Genomic DNA, 15,638 nt, shown 5'->3' with positions numbered 1-15,638 from the left:
AAATTCTCACAAATCCCTAAATCTAAATATTTTTCCTGACATCTACAAATATATCTCATTATTTGTTCCCACTGATGCTGCACATTAAATTATGCTAAGTCTTTATAATCCATTCTCCTTAACCAAAACCAGTAGCAATCCCCTAACTGTCAAGCAAGTCATCATAAATTAATTCAGTGTAAATAGTCAATGCATTATCACACTTTGAGTCTGAAAGCAAATTAATATAATAAAAGTAATAATAGCCGATCCTAAAATGTCTATGTCTCCCCACAAAATTAGAGATTTGTCCCAGTACTCAAGTGTCTAATCTTTTAACTTCATGTCTACAGGTGGCACTAAATTCATATTGTATAAAGTGAATTTTAGTTGCCTAAGGAATGCTCTCACCACAGCCTCACAAAGCACCAGGACTGCAGGTATAAGAAAACATGCTCAGCTAGTTCCTATTTCTGTTCCTGTACTAATTGTTTTATTTGGGCTTCAATATCTTCAATTGTAAAATAGGCATAATTCTTGCCTTCCTTTGATCACAGAACTGTCCAACAAGATAATAAATAGGAAAACACAGTGAAAATGGATTAGCATTATATATAATAATTTTTATTAAGGAAAAATCTAAGGAAATCTAAGGGTTATATGTTCGGTAGGATGGTAGGGAAAAGTTGCATCTGTCTTCCAGTTTGGCGAAGGAGGTGCCTTATAAGGAAATACTCTAATAAAGGGCAGAGTAGGGAAAGCACATGCCTTGAACTCAGGTAGGTCTGATTCAAAAGCCGTTGCTTTTTATTCTGCGTATAGTTGGAATATTTAAAATAAAAATAGAATATCCTGAGGGTTTTTATTTTAAAGTTTATGTTCTTGGTATAAGGTAGGCACACTAACCCTTTGAGGGTAGTAGGAATACATTAAAGGCACTGGCAAGGATTTGTTCACCCTCCATTCAAAGCAGCATGAACACACCACCAGGCCCCTAAGTGTCCTTTTCTTTTAAATTGTGAGTGATTCCTTCCTTTGGAGGTGAAGAAGAGTGATACTGGAAGAAATGGGATATGTCCTGTTTAATCATGAGTGTCCTAATAGTTTTAAATCAGTTTGATATGTCTATTTTAAGATGGAAAAAAAAATCGCTGCCTTTCAACGAACATTTCCAAATCATCAAAGACTGCCTGCTTCACTTTATACTTATTAGGAAGGGATATTTTAACAAATGACTCTTCATAAGTAAAAGTTGCAACATCAATCACATGTGAGGCAGGTGTTACGGGCAGCACTGTCCCCGTTGCTGCCAAAAAGTGTAAATAAGAAAAATCAACCTTTCCTATCCATTCATCCAAATGCTGCCCCTGCAAAGCATCGGAGGGGTCTGGGTCCCTGGTAGAGGGTCCTCAAAGGTACGGGCTTTCAGAATGTGCACGAAAAGGAAGGTCAACGTGCCCTTCCGCAACACTCTGAAAAATCCCCAAGAATTCTGACTTTGCCCCAGTGTAGAGCAGTTGCCGAGCCTCTTTCCCGCCATCCCCCGGGAAGAGAAGGCGGCCGCCTACAGACGCTGCTCCGGTCCGGCCCTCCGGGGTCGCACCAGCCCAGCCTGGGCTTGCTCGCAGGTGGCGCGGTCAGCCGGCTCGGTCCCCCTGCCGGCCACGACTGGCGAAGGGCTGCTGGAGCCGGAGCTGCACCAGACAGGCGGCGACTCAGCCAAACTGAGAGAACGTCTGGCAAGGGGTCGCGGCCAAGCGGGCAGCTGGGGGAGGTCCTGCGTGTTGGCCCCAAGCTGGCAGTGAGAGACACCACCCAGCGTCGGGGCCGTGCAACCCCACGTGGGCCCTGGCTTGCTTGCAGCGCCGTCACCCTCCTCCCCAAGTCCGGCAGCGCTCACCTCAGCGCTTGCGGCGCCTCCACCTTCAGCTTTTTGGGCTTCGGCTCCTCCTCAGCAGCTGCCATCTTCGCGCTCCCACCCCACTTTGGCTCTACAGCCCACCTCTGCCATCCACTCTCTGGCTCCGCCCCCTCTTCGCATCACCGCTTTCTCTTCTCCAAATCCCGCCCCTCCAGACTCCGCCCATTCTGTGCCGCTGTCATCCACAATCATTGGCTCTATCCCTCGGCACCAACAGCGAATGCCCCGCCCATTCCTGACCCCGCCTCCCCTACCATGAGGGACCCCAGACTGCGTTAGGCAGCAGATGACCGCCTGAATCTAGATGGACAGAAACCCACCATTTTTCTAGGCCCCGGATTATGTAGAAGATTTAGATACTAAGCCTCAAGAGACGTCTTTCCTCTCATTTACGGTCTTCCTGCATATTTAAAATTTCTAATACGGTAGACAGAGTCGGTGTCTTTGAAGCTGTTAATCAGGCAATTTCCTGGGCACTCCAGCTGCGGGTCCTCGCGGCCTTCTCGGCTTCTCCAGCTTCGGTAGGAGAGGACCCGGCGCCGAATCACTGACTGGCACAGGTGTTGGGGTGAGTGTGAGGGGCGGGAAATCTGTGGACTGGGGACAGCTCCAAAACCCGGGAGTAGGCTGAATAGCTGGGGCCCCCGACTCCGATCTGGGCTCTAGGAGCGTCTTTGGTGCTGTTGGCCCGGGCCTCGCTTCCCCCCCATTCCCGGCCTTCCGGGCTTTCTCGCCAGCAAGGCCGGAAGGGAGCGGTCCACCTGCAGCCCAGTGTTCTCAGGCGCCTGAGCCCCGGAGGTCAAGCTTACTGGGTTCCCCCTCTATAGTGAGCTGGAGTACAGACAGCAGGAATCTCAGTCCCAGGTTTCTGCTTTGGAGGACAAAACCCCAAACGGACCTGAGCGGACGTCCTGTTAGCGGGTGGTGCCTGGAAGAGCCTGGGGTGAGGAATGCAGTGAGAAGGGTGTTGCAGTTCTTCAGGAGAGAGGTAACGGGGTTCTAAGCTGAGCAGGTGGCAGTGAGTGTGGAAGAGTGAGGGGCGATGTGGCTGTTTGTATTTGGTAGATTTGTTTGAACCTGAAGCTTACAGCCTTATGTGATTAAGAAGATGGTGCCAGTGACAGGAGGAGGTATTTTATGGAGTTTGAGTTTTATCGAATTTGAAACAGTGGTTTACATGGAGATTGTAGAAAGACTTTAAAAAAAAATTGTGAGAATTAAGCCCGAAAGACTTTCAAGGTGAGACCCAAAACAGATGAAGTTTCATATAAAAGGGTAAGAAGTATTTTTGTTTAGGAGAAAGTTATCAATGACATAAAATGCTGCAATGGTCAGAGGAGGAAGCTGAAATCAGAATAGGTCGTTGGATTTTATAATTAGAAAGTCATTGAGCTGTTTGAGAGAGATGCTTTAATAGTAACTGAGGAAAGACTGCAAGTGTAGACTAATCCTTCATCATTTGGGGCATGAAGCAAGATTATTGAGAGTGGCAAGGTGGGGGAAAGTTTGGGGTTTGTTTTAAAGAATACAAGATATCTATTTGGGGGCAGGAAGCAAGCAACTATTTGAAGATTCAAGAAAAAGTCTTGTCTCCCAGAAGAGAAGGAAAGGAATGGGATCAAGTTACAAGTGAAAGGATTAATTTGGGAAAGACAGAGGGACACTTTCAATTGACACTATAGGAGAAGTGAAGTGAATGAGGTTAATGAAGAATTATCTTAACTTACGAATCTTGGCCAGGCGCGGTGGCTCACGCCTGTAATCTCAGCACTTTGGCAGGCTGAGGCGGGCGGATCACAAAGTCAGGAGTTCGAGACCAACCTGGCCAACATAGTGAAACCCTGTCTCTACTAAAAATACAAAAATTAGCCAGGTGTGGTGGCACACGCCTGTAGTCCCAGCTACTTGGTAGGCTGAGGCAGGAGAATCCCTTGAACCCGGGAGGCGAAAGTTGCAGTAAGCTGAGACCTCACCACTGCACTCCACCCTGAGCGACAGAGCGAGACTCTGCCTCGGAAAAAAAAAAAAAAAAAAAAAAAAAAAAAACCTTACGTATCTTTAGGAAAGCTCTCTTTGCAACAAGATTATATTTTCTTACTTAATCTTATGATTTTTATTTCTAACCATTTAATATAATATACGGCCAGGCACGGTAGGGCTCATGCCTGTAATCCCAGCACTTTGGGAGGCTGAGGTGGGTGGATCACGAGGTCAAGAGATCGAGACCATCCTGGCAAACATGGAGAAACCCCGTCACTACTAAAAATACAAAAATTATCTGGGCGTGGTGGCACGTGCCTGTAGTCCCAGCTACTCGGGAGGTTGAGGCAGGAGAATCGCTTGAACCCAGGAAGCGGAGGTTGTGGTAAGCTGAGATTGCGCCGCTGCACTCCAGCCTGGCAATAGAGTAAGACTCCGTCTCAAAAAAAAAAAAAAAAAAAAACCAATACACTATGGGCAGATAGAGTGCTGTGGCTCACGCCTGTAATCCTAGCACTTTGGGTGGGTGAGGCGGGAAAATCACTTGAGGCCAGGAGCTGGAAATCAGCCTGGGCAACATAGCGAGACTCCATCTCTACAAAAAATTTAAACATTAGCCAGGCTTTGTGGCACGTGGTTGTAGTCCTAGCTACTCAGGAGGTAGAGGCAGAATGAGGCAGAAGGATCACTTGAGCCCAGGAGTTCAAAGTTACAGTGAGCTATGATTGGTCCACTGCACTTCAGCCTGGGCAACAAAACAAGACCCTATCTCTTAAAAAAAAATACATATACACATACGCTATGGGAGTTCTTTGCAGATTTAAATATTTTTAAGTAGCTCAGTACTATGTCAATTCATGAGTAGCACATGGTATTTACAGAGAAGAGGACTTCTCTCTCCCTTTGGAAATGACCTCTCTCCCATTACACAGAGGAGAGCCATCATCTGCCTGCAGTTAAGTATACAAACCTTCCCTTCAATCTGAAGAGTAGAAAGTGTTCCTTCTCCTTAGAGAAGGCAAACCCTTTGACCTAGTCTCTCAGTAGCATCCTCTCCTGCTGTGTCAGGGTCCTCTTTCCGTTTTTCCCTCTCTCCTATGTCAGCTTTTCCCCCGCTATTCACACCTTTCCTTCAGCATTTGAATGTATTCTTCCTTCACTTTATGAACTGCTGCATTTATTTTCCTGTCTTTTCATCCTCTTCACAGCTAGACTTCTTGAATCTACTCTACATATCTCTATTTTTTTTACCCTTCTTGCTATTTATTTCCCAGCCCACTGCAATGTCTTATTTCTAGCATTCCACTGAACTACCACCAAAACTATTTTTTTTTTCTGAGATGGAGTCTTGCTCTTGTCGCCCAGGCTGGAGTGCAATGGCAATCTCGGCTCACTGCAACCTCCGCCTCCGGAGTTCAAGTGATTCTCCTGCCTCAGCCTCCCAAGTAGCTGGGATTACAGGCGCCTACCACCACGCCCAGCTAACTTTTGTATTTTTAGTAGAGACAGGGTTTCGCCATGTTGGCCAGGCTGGTCTCGAACTCCTGACCTCGTGATCTGCCCGCCTCAGCCTCCCAAAGTGCTGGGATTACAGGTGTGAGCCACCGCACCCAGCCCACCAAAACTACCTTTACCAAGATCACCAATGTCCTCTGTGTGTTAAATCATGCATTCTCAAAGCAGATAAAAACTGCTTCTTGTGAGGTGAAAAAAATATATATACTCTTTTTATGTGTAAAGCACAAATACAATACATAAACAGAGAATATTCTGTGGTATTAAAATTTTATGGTGATATTAATTAGCTTCATTTAATTATTCCACATTTCATAAATCATAACATCTGGTACCCCTAAATATATACAACTATAATTTGTCAATTTACAGTTGAAAAAGAAAGAATAATAAAAAGTTTTATGGGTGAGGAATTTGGCAGGGTGGTGAGAAGATGGAGTCTAAAAGGGCTCCTTAGCAAGCATTAAGGAAAAGAAAGTTTAAAAAACACTCTTAAATCAACAGACGTTTTCAATTCTTTTTTGTTGTTGTTGAGATGGAGTCTCACTCTGTCATCCAAGCTAGAGTGCAGTGGCGCCATCTCGGCTCACTGCAGCCTCCACCTCCCGGGTTCAAGCGATTCTCCTGCCTCAGCCTCCAGAGCAGCCGGGATTACAGGCACCCACCACCACACCCAGCTAATTTGTTGGTATTTTTAGTAGAGATGGGATTTCACCATGTTGGCCAGGCTGGTCTCGAACTGCCGAGCTCAGGTGATACGCCCACTTTGGCCTCCGAAAGTGCTGGTATTATAGGTGTGAACACCACGCCCAGCTGCCATTTTCAATTCTCGTAGCTTAACCTCTTTGTGCCATGTAACAGTATTTACCACTCCATTCTTCTGGAAATACACTAATAAGCTATAGTTACTAAAAACCACCCTGTTGTTTTTTTTCTTAGGACTCTTCAGTCACATCTTGGTCATTCTTTAGGTCCACTTCCTTGACCCACCTCCTACTCAAATGTTGGAGTTCCTGCCATAAGCTCTCTTCATACTATGCACATTCTTTCTTTTGTTTCAATTCTCCTTTTGATTAATTCCCATTAACAAAAAATCCTGATTACTTACAATTCTGATTCCAATCTGGCTTCTCTAAAGCACCAGAAGGGTATATATAATAGTTTTTTGAATATATTTATTTGGGTCAGATGTATCCAGAATTGGTCAAATTACACAGGACCAGGCCAAGTGACGCATCTCTCTCATCTCCACACACCCCCTCCTCCAAGCCTAAATGTTTTTTAGCACAAAACCTAAATGTTTCTCTTATCTTTTCACTGTACCCCATCCTCATAGTCAAGACTCTAGACCAGGCCATCACCACTCATCTCCCAACTGGTGTCACAGTGTTCAGTTACCGATTATCCAGTTTCCGCAGTGTAATTAGTATGATCTTTCTAAAAATGTAAATCGGATTGCATGATTAATTTAAAAAATTATAAAATGACTTTACATTGCACTAAGAATAAAGTCCAAACTCCTTAACAAGTTTAGCATGCTCCATGAACCAATCAGTCTCTGCTTACCTCCTTCTCCAGTTTCATCTCCCCTCTTCCCTCCACCTTCCATATTTGCTAAATTTATACTGGATTTATTTGTCTTGTGTTCTCTCTCACCTCTAAGCCTTGTAGATTCCCACAGCACACTATATTTCCTGTATCATCGTAGGAATTACATCTTAACTGTATTAAGTTGTCTTCCCTGCTCATCTCTAAATGCTGTGAGTGTAGGAACTCTAATTTTGTTTGTTCTTATATACCCAGTGCCTCAAAACTCTGTGTTGAATGAATATGTGGTCAAGATATTGGCTGAGAATCAGAAGAGTAGATGCTTTTCTGGTCTCATTCTCTCAAGTTCAGTATAGGCCCTTCTGTGCCTCCATCCTATTATATATAGAAGGAATACATTTTTGTTTTTAGACACTGTCTTCCAAGAATATTTTGACTATTGTAAATGCATTGCTTGTGAATTACCCAGGATGATTATAAAATGTTTAGTAAAAAGGATTTATGATGTATTTAAGCTGCAGTCAAAGCTCTGATGGGTCTGCCTCTGAACACAGTTTCTTCTAGTGGCTTTTAAATAAGCTGGGAGAATTCTGTTTTATGACTCAAAAGCCACTAGGAACAAAAAGATGGTTGTGGTAATAATGAGTGTGTAGTTTTCTCAGAAAGTTTATGAAAATAATAATTAAAAAAATAACTGCAGCTACCAAAAGGACGATAAATAAAGAAACAGGCTAATTTACACTGCAACATGGTATTATTTAATTGTTATATGCATTAGACCTTGGTCATAATATGGATAGAAGAAGTAAGCTCTCTTTTCCTATTATAGAAGGTTAAGATGGGTTTTAAAGCTAAGCACAGTCGAGAACTTACAAGTGTTATGCTTTCATCTCAGCACTAAGGATAACAACAATAAATCTAGGAGGCTGGTTTAACTTTCTGTATTCTGAGACCTGAACTACTGCCAATAAAAACAACTTCGGTGGAAACTTTCCTGGAAAGAATTTTTCACCAGCTTAAGAGGATGAGTAGAGATCTGGCCCTAAAATAAAGTAACTACAAAGTCACTTACTTTCAAAACAAGCAACTCTTTCAGAGTGTATTGTGGCAAAGGAGCACTATAAATCCTTGTGAACTGTATTTTCGATAGGATGAATGATTTTAGATAACCTGTGTCGGTGCTTTTAAATATAACTTCCACTCTAAATAATTTATTAAACTTCCTCAGCATAACAACTAGAATGTGTTTTGCCTCCTAACTAAACAAGAAATGTCTTTTACCTCCTCCTCTTAAATCATAAGCTAGGCTGGGTGCAGTGGCTCATGCCTGTAATCTCAGCACTTTGGGAGGCTGAGGCGGGCGGATCACGAGGTCAGGAGTTCGAGACCAGCCTGGCCAACATGGTGAAACCCCATCTCTACTAAAAATACAAAAAATTAGCTGGGCATGGTGGCGCATGCCTGTAATCCTAGCTACTCGGGAGGCTGAGGCAGGAGAATCGCTTGAACCCAGCAGGCGGAGGTTGTGGTAAGAGGAAATCGTGTCATTGCACTCCAGCCTGGGCAATAGAGCAAGACTCCATCTCAAAAAAAAAAAAAATCATAAGCTAAAGCAGCACATTCATGCACTGTTCAATATATTAACTACTAACCACATATGGTTATTTAAATTTAAATTAATTAAAATTAAAACTTCAGGCTAGGCTTGGTGGCTCACACCTGTAATCCCAGAACTTTGGGAGATCAAGGTGGGAAGATCACTTGAGCCCAGGAGTCCAAGATCAGCCTGGGCAATATAGGCAGACTTTGTCTCTACAAAACAAAAATTTGAAACTCAGCTGTGTGTGGTAATGCATGCCTGTAAGCCCAGCTACTCAGGAGACTGAAGTGGGAGGATCGCTTGGGCTCTGGAGGTGGGCGTTGGAGTGAGCCAAGATGACGCAACTGCACTCCAGCCTGGGCAACAGAGCGAGACCCTATCTCAAAAAAAATAAATAAATAAAAAAGCCGGGCATGGTGGCTCACGCCTGTAATCCCAGCACTTTGGGAGGCCGAGGCGGGTGGATCACGAGGTCAGGAGATCGAGACCATCCTGGCTAACATGGTGAAACCCCATCTCTACTAAAAATACCAAAAATTAGCCAGGCGTGGTGGCGGGCGCCTGTAGTCCCAGCTACTCGGGAGGCTGAGGCAGGAGAATGGTGTGAACCTGGGAGGCGGAGCTTGCAGTGAGCAGAGATCACGCCATTGCGCTCCTGTCTGGGAGACAGAGCGAGACTCCGTCTCAAAAAAAAAATAATTAAAATTTCAAAAAAATTAAAACTTCAGTATTGGGTACATTAGCCACATTTCAAGTGCTCAATAGCCATGGGTGTAGTGGCTACCATATTAGCACAGATAAAGGACATTTCCATCATTGCAGAAAGCCCTGTTGGACAGTGCTGTATTAGAACGTGTTCCTAATAATTAGTCTACAAGGCAGATAAGAGCAGGAGCTCAGAATTCAGCTGGATTTAGGTTTGAATCCTAGCTTACTGCGTGATCTTAGGTAATTGACCTAACTTTTCTGAGATGACATTGTCTTGTCTGTAAAATGGGGATAATAGTAGTATTTACGGTGTAGCATTGTGAAAATAAGATGAGATAAAGTGTCTAGCATAGTGTCTGGCCCATAATAAGTACTCAATACATTTTAGATAGTATTAATTCATTTATTATTCATTATCTTTAATGAATAAAACACTTTGAATGGGGACTGAGTACAGTAGCTTCACTTTGGGAGGCGAAGGCAGGCAGATCACTTGAGGCCAACATGGTGAAACCCCATTTCTACTAAAAACAGAAAAACTAGCCGGGCATGGTGGTGCACACCTGTAATCCCAGCTACTGAGGAGGCTGAGGCACGAGAATTGCTTGCCCATGGGAGACGGAGGTTGCAGTAAGCAGAGATCACACCACTGCACTCCAGCCTGGGTGACAGTGGGAGACTCTGCTCAAACAAACAAACAAGCTTTGTTCCCAAGTAGCTGGGATTACAGGCGCACACCACCATGCCCGGCTAATTTTTGTATTTTTAGTAGAGACAGGGTTTTGCCATGCTGGCCAGGATGGCCTTGAACTCCTGACCTCAGGTAATCCACCAGTCTTGGCCTCCCAAAGTGCTGGGATTACAGGCGTGAGCCACTGTGCCTGGCCAAAAATAACCACATTGAATGGGGCCAAAAGATTAATTTTTGCAAAGAATGCTGTGTTCCATATGTGACTCACCTGAAGTGCCCAAATCTGAGTCTGCTTGTGGATTACAGTGCTCCACTTGAAGTCATACATTATATATTTCAGATGCTGATTTTCTTCCAAGAAAAAGGTGTAATAATAAAAATTTAGTTGCAGATCTTATGGTTGGATATTCATGTTTCATTTAAAAAATGAAAATGAAAAGTTTATCAGCTAAAGATTATAGTTAAATTCAGCAGGTTCTATATAGCAAGTCTAAGTATTCTAATGGCACTTATATTAATACCCAGACAGAAATATAAGACACAAAGCAAGCCTACTAAGCAAAGCATCTGACTAGATAAAGTAGAAAAATTTGGCAGGTTCCAACCCTGAGGTGTCAGAGTTTATTGCTAATAACTCAAGTTGATTGCTTGGCTAAACAGAGGGCTTTAAACAAAGAAATTTTTTGGTTCTAATTAAACAGGAACCCTAAACTGTTAACAGTATTCATACTTTATTAATACAATAATTACTAAAACGTATCTTAGTAACTAGTATTATTGATAACTACTGAACATGTGTCGAATGGGAAGAGGAGATCATCACCACATATTCTTTAAATGTCAGCCGCTTTCATAAAAGAAAGGGTTGATGTTGTTTTCTGTCAACAGAATCAAATGAATCAATTCTGGAAAGTCTTCCTTTCCTCTTTGGAATTTATCTTCGTTCATAGAAACTGTATTCATAGGTTTTAAATTCTTTCTTCTTAGACTATAGTACTATTACTTGGATTGATTGAGCCACTAGACTAAACACCTGATACTGGTGCTTATACACGTAAAAGATAGGAACAAGGTAAGATAATTAGACATTTTTCCATTGTCCCCCATATTGCAGGGACAATAAACTTCTTATAGGAAGCATAACTAACACTCAGAAAGTATGCAAATCACAATGTAAAGCCTAATGAGTTATCATAGAAGGAACACAGCTTGTAAACATCATGCAGGTCAAGAAATAAAACATTGGCCAGGTGCGGTGTCTCACTCCTGTAATCCTAGCACTTTGGGAGGCTGAGGCAGGCAGATCACGAGGTCAGGAGTTCAAGACCAGCCTGGCCAACATAGTGAAACCTCGTCTCTACTAAAAATACAAAAAAAAAAAAAATTAGCCAGGTGTGGTGGTTTGTGCCTGTAATCCCAGCTACTAGGGAGGCTGAGGCAGGAGAATCTCGTGAACTTGGGAGGCAGAGGTTTCAGTGAGCCGAGATAACACCATTGCACTCCAGCCTGGGCGACAGTGTAAGACTCCATCTCAAAAAAAAAAAAAAAGGAAAATAAAAAAGAAATAAAACATTACCAGCACTCTAGGAGATCATCCCCATGGCCCTCCACTCTCCATAAAGGAAACCATTTGATTTAACGTAGATTAGTTTTGCCTGTTCTACAACTTCATATAAATGGAATCATACTGTGTATATTCTTTTGCATCTGGCTTCATTTATTCAACATCGTATTTGTAAGATTCGTTTGTATGTATATATTCTTTGAGTAAATGTCTTCAAATCCTTTGCCCATTTTTTAATTGGCTTGTTTATTTATTTATTTTTTATGTTTTAGAGGCAAGGTCTCCCTCTGTCACCCAGGCTAGAGTGCAGTGGTGGGATCATAGTTGACTGCAGCCTCAAACTCCTGGACTCAGGCAATCCTCCCACCTCAGCCTCCCAAGTAGCAGGGACTACAGGTGTGAGCCACTATGCCTGGCTAATTTTTAAATTTTTTTGTAGAGACGGGGTCTCAAACTCCTGGGCTCAAGCAATCCTCCCTCCTCAGCCTCCCAGAGTGCTAGGATTACAGTTGTGAGTCACCACACCTGGCCCTTCTTATTATTGAGTAAAAGTTCTTTATATTTTCCGGATAGGGGTCCCTTTAAGATATATGGTTTCAAATATTTACTCTCATTTTGTGGATTTTTGCTTTCTTGATAATGTCCTTTGAAGCACTGAAGTTTTAAATTTGATGGACTCTGGGTTATCTATTTTTTATTTTTCTTGTCTGTACTTTTGGTATCATATCTTAAAAAACATTGTCTAATCCAGAGTCAAAATCTATGCATATTTTTTCTAAGAGTTTTATCATTTTGGCTTTTCCAATTAGGTCTTTGATACATTTTGTGTTGCTTTTTGTATCCAATTTCATTATTTTGTATGTGGAAATCCAGTTGTTCCAGTACCATTTGTTGAAAAGGTTGTTCTCTCTCCAACTGGTCACCCAGGTCTTGGCACCCTTGTTGAAAATCAGTTGACCATAAATGTAAGGGTTAATGTTCTATTGATCTGTATGTCTGTCCTTGTGCCAATACCACATAGTAGTTTTGTAGTAAGTTTTGAAATCAGGAAGCACGAGTTATCCATCTTCGTTGTTCCTTTTTTTTTTAATTCAAATATATATATTTTTTCAATCTTTTTAATTCTACATATTTTTGTAAGCATCCCCCCCAATTCTTGTTTCATAGTAAATCAGACTATAGATGAAGCATTTCAGACCTTTTGTCAATCATGTCAAGTGTGAGGGGAAGTCTTTTGTAAGTCAGCCAAGTATTTCAAAATAAAAAGCTTTTCCAAAAGTAAAGGCAGAAGACCCCGCTTTGAAGGCGCTGGTCGGCACAGAAAGGCTTGCAAAGGTATGTAGGGAAGTCCACCGGTTACAGGTGTAAGGTGAGTTTAACCTACGGCGACCAGCTGGCCAGGAGCGCCCCAAGGCAGACGAGGACATGGGGCTTGGGCACACGGCCGCCTGCAGCCATCTCGCCCCAGATCCTGGCTCAGGAAACGCAGGCTCGGGCTGGGGTGGATGTGTGCGCCCCAGGGCCCTGGCACCCGGGGGACCGAGGGCTCCTCCCAGGTCCTTGGAACAGCAGAGTGGCTCCCAGGAAGGATGCTCAGCTGCAGGTGGGGGTCCCTGCTCCCAAGCACCCTGGCCAGGGAGGAATGGCACACCCCACCCCGTTCGCCCCTGTTGTTCCTTTTCAAGATTGTTTTGGCTGTTGATCTTTTTCAATTCCATATGAATTTAGGATTAGCCTGTCAAATTCCACGAAAAGGCAGCTGGGATTTTTTTTTTTTTTTTTTTTTTTTTTTTTTTTTGAGATGGAGTCTTGATCTGTCACCCAGGCTGGAGTACAGTGGTGCAATCTTGAGTCTCGGCTCACTGCAACCTCCGCCTCCCGGCTCACTGCAACCTCCGCCTCCCGGGTTCAAGCGATTCTTCTGCCTCAGCCTCCTGAGTAGCTGGGACTACAGGTGCGTGCCACCACACCTGGCTAATTTTAGTAGGGACGGGGTTTCACCGTCTTAGCTAGGATGGTCTCGATCTCCTGACCTCGTGATCCACCCACCTTGGCCTCCCAAAGTGCTGGGGTTACAGGCGTGAGCCACCGCGCCCGGCGGTTTTTTTTTTTTTTTTTAGTAGAGACGGAGTTTCTGCACGTTGGCCAGGCTGGTCTTGAACTCCCGACCTCAGGTGATCCGCCTGCCTCGGCCTCCCCAAGTGCTGGGATTATAGGCATGAGCCACCACGCCCGGCCTGAAATTGTTTTCTTTATTTCATTTTCAGTTTTGTTTTTTTTTTTTTTTTAATAGAGATGAGGTCTCACTATGTTGCATAGGCTGGTCTTAAACTCCTGAGCTCAAGCAATCCTCCTTCCTCAGCCTCCCACAGTGCTGGGTTTATAGGCATGAGTTACAATGCCTAGCCCATTTTTAGTATTTTATAGCTATAGTGGATAGAAATATAATTGATTTTTATATTGACTTGTGTCCTGCAAGCTTGCTGAACTAAATTTATTAGCTCTAATAGGTTTTTGTGTGTGTGTGTGTGGATTCCTTAGGATTTTCTATATATAAGATTGTATCTTCTACAGATACAGTTTTACTTCTTCCTTTCCAATTTGGAAGCCTTTTGTTTTCTTTTCTTGCTTAATTGCCCTGGTTCAAACCTCTAGTACCATGTTGAATAGAAATGATGGGACTGGACATCCTTGTTAGGTTTTGTTATTAAGGAGAAAGTGTTCGGTCTTTCACCTTTAAATATAATATTAGCTGTGGGGTTTTCATCAGGTTAAGGAAATTTTTTTTTTTTTTTTTTTTTTTTTTTTTTTTAGATAGTGTCTCACTTGGTCACCCAGGCTGGAGTGCAGTGGCGCAATCTTAGCTCTCTACAGCATCGATCTTCCTCCTGGGCTCAAGCAATTCTCCTGCTTCATCCTCCTGAGTACCTAGGACTACAGGCAAGTGCCACCATGCTTGGCTAATTTTTGTATTTTTTGTAAAGATGATGTTTTGCCCTGTTGCCCAGGCTGGTCTCAAACTCCTGAGCTCAAGCAATCCGCCCACCTCAGCCTCCCAAAGTGCTGAGATTACAGGCATGTGCCACTGAGCCTGGCTGAGGAAGTTTCTTTTTGTTCTTAAATGGCTTTCTTTTTTTTTTTTTTCGTAAAAGGATGTTGGATTTTGTCAAATGCAATTTCTGCACCTTTTGAAATGATTGTTTTAGTTCTTATTGTATATCATGTTGATTGATTTTTGTATGTTGAACCAGCCTTGCATTCTTAGAATAAATCCCACTTGGTCAAGGTGTATAATCTTTTTGTGTATGTTAAATGATATTTAATGTATAATAAATTTAAACCTTTCTTTGCCCCAACAGAAAATGATCCACAGTCTATTTCTCATAAACTGTTCCGGTGACATATTTCTAGAGAAGCACTGGAAGAGCGTTGTGAGCCAGTCTGTCTGTGATTATTTCTTTGAAGCTCAAGAGAAAGCTGCTGATGTTGAAAATGTACCACCTGTCATTTCAACACCTCACCACTACCTCATCAGTATCTACCGGGATAAGCTCTTCTTTGTATCTGTCATACAGACTGAAGTGCCACCTCTCTTTGTAATTGAGTTCCTACATCGAGTTGCTGACACTTTTCAGGTTGGTTATCTATCATACCTTTCTAAGTTAAATGACCCAAGTTAACTGAAGGTGAGACATGATTATATTATTTAATTACCCAGATTTTGATGTTTACTGTCTGTCTCTCTCTGTTTAAGCATAAATTCATAAGCCCTTTACTATGTGGTATACAGTTACACACATGGCTGCTCTATTCACTATTTTTTATATGTATTACAGATTACAGTTGGCTCTCCATATACATGGGTTCTGCATCCATAAAGTCACCCAACCTTACATGGCAAATATTTGAACAAAAAAATCGAACTGAACATGTACAAACTTCTTCTTCTCATTATTACTTAAACAATACAGTATAACAAATAGTTACATAGCATTTACACTGTGTTAGATATTACAAGTAATCTAGAGGTGATTTAAAGTATATAGGAGGATGTGTATAAGTTATGTGCAAATACTATGCCATTTTATGTCAGCGACTTGAGAATTGTGAACTTTGGTATCTACAGGGGATC

The 15,638-nt window shown here is 42.7% G+C and overlaps 2 protein-coding genes across 12 annotated transcripts in view; one reads left to right on the top strand and one right to left on the bottom strand.

Moving 5' to 3' along the window:
- The window catches only part of ADK (adenosine kinase), a 558,353-nt gene extending 556,247 nt beyond the window's left edge, over window positions 1-2,106 (bottom strand). For 2 of the 6 annotated variants that reach the window (XM_016918649.3, XM_054659698.2), the window contains exon 1: window positions 1,880-2,045. In XM_016918649.3, the coding sequence (XP_016774138.1) occupies window positions 1,880-1,944 (65 nt within the window). In that variant the 5' untranslated portion in view covers window positions 1,945-2,045. Of the gene's footprint in view, window positions 1-1,879 lie in introns of all 6 variants that reach the window. The other 4 variants (XM_001148292.7, XM_009458758.4, XM_001148075.7 and 1 more) reach the window with 4 other exon arrangements.
- A 21-nt stretch (window positions 2,107-2,127) lies between these two features.
- Window positions 2,128-15,638, top strand: part of AP3M1 (adaptor related protein complex 3 subunit mu 1) — a 29,370-nt gene continuing 15,859 nt past the window's right edge. The window contains exons 1-3 of one of the 6 annotated variants that reach the window (XM_001147644.6): window positions 2,128-2,468; window positions 14,321-14,446; window positions 14,866-15,141. In XM_001147644.6, the coding sequence (XP_001147644.1) occupies window positions 14,869-15,141 (273 nt within the window). In that variant the 5' untranslated portion in view covers window positions 2,128-2,468; window positions 14,321-14,446; window positions 14,866-14,868. The other 5 variants (XR_010146922.1, XM_009458756.5, XR_010146923.1 and 2 more) reach the window with 5 other exon arrangements.

The sequence above is a fragment of the Pan troglodytes genome, chromosome 8, assembly GCF_028858775.2.
Source record: "Pan troglodytes isolate AG18354 chromosome 8, NHGRI_mPanTro3-v2.0_pri, whole genome shotgun sequence".
In the NCBI taxonomy this organism is placed as follows: domain Eukaryota; kingdom Metazoa; phylum Chordata; class Mammalia; order Primates; family Hominidae; genus Pan; species Pan troglodytes.
Note: the sequence above shows the minus strand (reverse complement) of the source record. Positions and strands in the feature narration are given on the sequence as shown.